Genomic DNA, 6,189 nt, shown 5'->3' on the forward strand with positions numbered 1-6,189 from the left:
CCCGGGAGCATGTGCTCCCGTGAGCCAAATTGAATTTCCGGAAAGATAGTCGATTCCAATGAAATTTGGTGTAAAGAAAATACACAGAACATTGTGTCAAGGATGGTCAAAATAACAGCTGGTGTACTCAAATAATAACTCCTAATAAATAAATAGTTTTAAAAACTCTGAATAAAACACGCGAGAATAGTTTACGTACAGACATGTAGCCCACTGAAAGAGTGGCCTTTTCTTTTCCCGCCAAGACACCAACCATGCCATATGACAACCACACCTGTCATCATTATTTTCGTTTGGCATTACAGTATTTTACTCCCTGGACCACATTCTTTGCACACCAGAATCAATAAACGTTGACGACGAGGGCCACGAGGGGTGCCATCCATGCCAACCCGGCCTGCATGATTAAGTCTGAACTGCTGTCCCTCGTGGATACTCGGCGACCGGCGACCTCACCAGACCCCATCCGGCACCAACCCCGCGCTCCGGGACACCTATTTATAGCTCTCGCCGCGCACGCTCTGGGCAACCAAGCAGCCGCTGCAACATACTGCAACTACTTTGCACTAGCAACACAACGCTCTGACTGACCTCATAGCCTTCGCGCCTGCCCGTCTTAACTAGTTGATCGCCGCAGCAATGGCCTCCACCAACAGCTGGACCCACGAGATTGAGTCCTCAGTCGCGGCACCGCGCCTGTTCCGTGCCGGCGTCATGGACTGGCACACTCTGGCACCCAAGCTCGCGCCCCACATCGTCGCCAGCGCCCATCCCGTCAACGGCGAAGGCGGCATCGGCAGCGTCAGGCAGTTCAACTTTACCTCAGGTACGTACGCATCACAATCCCATACAACCCATGCGTGTCACCTCAGTCTAGAAATCCGGCGTGTATCTATACATGGTCAAGCGAAAGCATAACACGCAGTTGATCATGCAGCCATGCCCTTTAGCGTCATGAAGGAGAGGCTAGAGTTCCTGGACGAGGAGAAGTGCGAGTGCAAGTCAACCCTCATCGAGGGCGGCGGCATCGGCTCGGCCATCGAGACCGCAACGTCGCACATCAAGATGGAGCCGGCGGCCAACGGCGGGAGCATCGTGAAAGTGGACTCGACGTACAAGCTGCTGCCAGGCGTGGAGGTGAATGACGAAATCACCAAGGCCAAGGAATCCGTCACCGCCATCTTCAAGGCCGCCGAGGCCTACCTCATCGCCAACCCCGACGCCTACAACTGAATCTGTTGAGAGATATCATACATGATTATGATGTCCCTAGTTTGAATTCCGTGTGTTTTCTTCCTGATGTAATAAAGCTGCTCCAATCTCTAAGCTATAATAGTGACGCCGAGCGCGAGAGCACCGCCAGAGTGTGGACGTGAGAAGTTAAAAGGTTGAGTATTTGTAACTACCAAAGGGTTCTGTTGTTTGATGATATTGGTGCTTGCTTATGTCAAATACCTAAACACTCTTATATACTGCCTCAATTCTATAATTCTTGTCATAGTTTTAGTTTTGACCTAAAAGCACAACAAGAATTACGGAACGGAGGGAGTTTTTGGATTTGGAAGTTTATGTGTCGACCTCTTACACAAATCCTATATGTATGTGAAATACCTAAACACTCTCCCGAAAATAGAAAAACTAAACACTCTTATGTGCAAAAAAGAAAAATGTTTGCATGTCATCAAAGTCTGTTTATAGGAATCCAAGAAAGACATTTATTTGCTACTCCATTTGCTTCTAAATATAAATCCTTTTAGAGATTTTAATATGGATACCATAAGTAGCAAAATGAGTGAATCTAAACTCTAAAATACGTTTGTATACTTATGTATGTAGTCCAAATTAAAATCTCTAAAATCCTTATATTTAAAATGGGAGGGAGTCGAACATAATTTCGTTTTCTCTTTTCAAGTTGTAAGAGACAGTTGACATGTCATTGTGTTTTATTTTGGCACCATTTTTCGACAAGTGCATCTATAATCTATTGGGTCCTTGTTGGCAAGTGAAATCCACGTTCTTCATGTATCCCCTTTTCAAAGCGAACTTACATTTGTGCGTAATGAATACAATGCAAATTGTATGAGGAGTCCTTAAACTACCACAACCTTCTTACTTGCCTTTTTATTTTTTTATTTTGAGACTCCGTAATCTTTTGTCCATTTCTCCCATGACTCCTTTTAACCATCAGACTAAAAAATTCCGTTTGAGCCATGGGCACAAGGGTAGGAATATCATACGAGAAACTAAACAGGTTTACAGGGGCCCATAATATCGCCGAAAATAAGAGAGCCAACTGAGAAGTTGTGATAGCCCCCATCACCACCCACACACACACTAAAGAGCATCGATAGATTAGGAAGTATCGTGGTACGAGGAATATATAAGTTTGCAACACTAATGGAAAATTAGTATTTGTTTCTCTTCTACTGTCAACTGAAATAGGATGTTCTGTTCATCGCCCCTCCTAGCCTAGAGACCCTCATCTGATTTGATACCTTCCTCCCAACTGCCTATCAAACTTTGGTCATTTTGCTTGCTGTTATGATGTTGGTTTCCATTTTGAGGTTCCAAAATATATTGGGAACTACTAAAATCGCTACTTATTTGACAAAGCTAGGATAAAGCTAAAGATAAACACACTCATTCCTCCTCCCCAAGAAAAGAACCAGGGCGATCGGGTTTCCTCCTCCCGTCAGCGCCATCGCCGGTTTGCCCCATCTCTGATGGCCTTTGGTCTGTCACTACTAGAAAAAGGGCTATAGATAAAATTGACACTAATGGCGCACCAGAAAAGTGGTGTGCCACTACTATTTACTAATGGCACACCATGTGCTGATGCGCCATTAGTGTGGAAGACACTAATGGTGCACCAGACACAAGGTGTGCCACTAGTAACAATTTTTTTTCATTTTTTCAAACATACTAATGGCGCATCCAGGCAAAGTGCGCCATTACTAGTTCTAACTAGTAATGGCGCACCAGCCATAGAGTGCGCCACTACTGTATTTTTTTATTCTTATTTTTTGCAAAACTACTAATGGCGCACCGTGGCACAGTGCGCCATTACTAGTTTACACTAGTAATGGCGCACTATGCCACGGTGCGTCATTAGTATATATATATATATTATTTTTTTGCAAAACTACTAATGGCGCACGGCCAGCAGGTGCGCCATTAGTATGTTGGGCTACTAATGGCGCATGATTGGGTGGTGCGCCATTAGTAACCTGGGACCAGCTAGATATTTTGGACAGCCACACCTACACACTCACTTTCCCCACTTTATTCCCTCCACCTCCTTCTCCAAGCTTGTCGGCTGCCTCCTTCTCCTCACCTCATTTGCACCATAGATTCATCAAAATTAAGTGGTGAAATTACCTTTTTTTTGATAGGTAAGTAAGGGGAAAGCTATCTTCATGCTGTAGATCTACTTTTTTTCTCCCTAACTCGCTCCAACAACGTGCACATGCACTTTTTGTGGCCTAGCTAGATCTATGTATGTTCGTGGTGTTGCATATATATTTGTGTTTGCAGGTACCGGTATTTGAAATGCGATAGTTGCCAATATTTTGCCGGAATGTTGATTCATTTCCGTTTCGGCGAGAATTTTGGCACTATGCATTCTTTTTGGTCCTATTTTTAGGGAAAGTCATGCCAAATTTTTTCTTGGTTCTAAAATATCGTTTTGCTCTACCCCGCAGGAGACCATGGTCCGCACGATGACCGAAGGCATCGTGAATAGGTTTTTGAGCTCCGCGAAGGCCGAGATGCTTCAAAAGAATGAGATGGAGATAAGATGTCCGTGTCGAAGATGCAAGCTGAAGAGCCTTATTGCGGACCCGGATTCCGGGCAGGTGCGGGACCACCTGCTCTTGCGTGGTTTCATGGATGACTGTCAGTGGCAAGGTGATGAAAATGACTATGAAGTCGTCCATGGGGGCCGGACAAGAAATGAGGAAGGGCAGCAAGACAACAACCGCAGCTCGGGCAGGCGAGAAGACAAAGAATCTCCAGGACATGATCACGACGGTGATGCTGTACACAGTCATCATGTAGAAGATGCCGGATATGATGATGAGGAAGATGCCGGAGCAGACGAAGGGCATGATCATGAAGATGAAGATGCCGGCGGAGCAGACGACGATGGACCATCGATGGGCTGGGTGCAGGACCCTCATATTCAAGAGCTGCTTCTCAAGCAGACGGATAATGCAAGAGCTGCCGCCCGAGAGAAAGCCAAGCTGGATCAACTGGAGATAGACGCGGTTACTCCATTGTATGAAGGATGCAGGACCGAGGATACCCGCCTGAAAGTAACGCTCATGCTCTGGAGATGAAGGTAAAACACAAAATGACCGACGCATGCTTCGACGAGAACATGTCATTCTGGCATGAACGTCTTCCCAAGGGGAACAAGTGCCCTACCAATTTCGAGGAGGCGAAGAACATCGTGTGTCCTCTGGATTTACCGCGTGTGAAATACCATGTGTGCATGAACAACTGCATCATTTATCGGGACGAGCACGCGGAGTCTACCATATGTCCGGTGTGCGGCGTCACTCGATACAAGAAGAGGAAGAAAGCTCCTCGAAAAGTGTTGTGGTACTTTCTGATCACTCCTCGTCTGCAGCGGTATTTCGCGGACCCTAAGGTAGCAAAGCTCCTGCGTTGGCACGCAGATAGGGAGGAGAAGAAGCGAGAAAATGACGCAAATGATCCGGAGATAAATAAAAAGACAAGATGTTGAGTCACCCTAAGGATGGGAGCCAGTGGCTAGCGTTGAACTTCGAACACCCAGAATTTGGGAAGGATCCAAGGAACATCATGCTGGGCGTGAGCACCGATGGAGTCAATCCGTTTGGCAGCCACAGAAGCACACATAGCACCTGGCATGTGTTTGTGTGGATGTACAACCTTCCCCCCTGGTTATGCATGAAGAGGAAGTACATTCACATGAGTATGCTAATTGAAGGGCCGAAACAACTAGGGAACGACATCAATCTGTATCTGGGGCTGCTGAAAGAGGAGCTAGACATGCTGTGGAAAATGACAGCCAATACGTGGGACGCCGCAGAGAAAGAATATTTCCCTATGAGAGCCGCACTGCTCACGACGGTGCACGACTATCTCGGTTACGGGTATCTCGCGGGGCAGGTGGTCCACGGAATTTTTGGATGCATCAGGTGCATGGATGACACAACGTATCGCCAGCTAGATAGAGATCCCGGGTCTTCGAAAACCGTCTTCATGGGACATCGAAGGTGGCTTCGCGATGATGACCCATGGAGGAAACGCAAGGATCTGTTCGATGGTGAAACCGAACCCCGAAGACGCAAGGATCCGGACGACGACGACGGTACATTTACCAACGTCGATAAGTACTTTGCCGAACATGGGTACGGTGACGAGTTCTGCGGGCCTCCTTCTCAAGAACCCAACCAAGACGACCGCGATCTAGCTGGTACGGTAGAGAAACCCAGTTGCAACAGGCGTCGTCTGGCGTTCAATTCTTAGGAGACGCCTCCAGCTGCCGCCTTCACCGAGCCTCAGATAGCTGAGGTGCGAAATATTATCAGTCCCAACACGCTCAAGAAGGCGGTCTATGAGCAGAACTTGGTCCCATTACAGCAGATCAAGAAGAAGAGCCGAAAACGAAAGACTAAAAGGGCGCCGGTGCGAGCCAGCCGACACCGAGTACGATCCGTGCTCAGGACGGGCCACCTTCATCTAAGGATATCTCGAGGAGGGTGCATGTGGTGGGTAGGGCGATGCTACCGACAAATATGCTCAATGCTGCAACCGGTGCTATGCGGAGTCTACACGACAGTGTTCTTTCTTTGGAGAAGCGGCGTCTCAGAGAGAATGATGTGGCATACCCGGTTTTCGTGGCCAAGGTGCCAGAGGGCAAGGGCTTTGTGGATGGCGCCGTCGGGGGTACGATCGTCCTGCGGTTTGATGACATCTTTGCTATGTTTAACCTTCATCCGCTGCACTACACCTTCATTCGGTTGTTTTAGCTGAGTATGGAGATGCGGATCATTAGAGACAAGACCCCGGACATCGTGATAGTCGACCCCTTCTACATGTGTGCCAAGCTCTTGAGCAATGCCGGGGACCGCCAATTCACGAGTTCACACCTCGAAGCCGTCATTCTGGCAAACCCAGATAAGGATAACTTCCTTGTGGCTT

At 47.5% G+C, this 6,189-nt stretch overlaps 1 protein-coding gene across 1 annotated transcript; it reads left to right on the top strand.

The window, feature by feature from the left end:
* Positions 1-543: 543 nt before the first annotated feature.
* Positions 544-1,484, top strand: LOC119352058 (pathogenesis-related protein 1-like). The gene is made up of 2 exons (XM_037618800.1): positions 544-826; positions 938-1,484. Exons 1-2 carry the CDS (start codon positions 640-642, stop codon positions 1,231-1,233), a joined length of 483 nt encoding a protein of 160 aa, XP_037474697.1. The 5' UTR covers positions 544-639; the 3' UTR covers positions 1,234-1,484.
* The last annotated feature ends 4,705 nt before the right edge of the window (positions 1,485-6,189 follow it).

The sequence above is a fragment of the Triticum dicoccoides genome, chromosome 2A (genome assembly GCF_002162155.2).
Source record: "Triticum dicoccoides isolate Atlit2015 ecotype Zavitan chromosome 2A, WEW_v2.0, whole genome shotgun sequence".
Lineage (NCBI taxonomy): Eukaryota > Viridiplantae > Streptophyta > Magnoliopsida > Poales > Poaceae > Triticum > Triticum dicoccoides.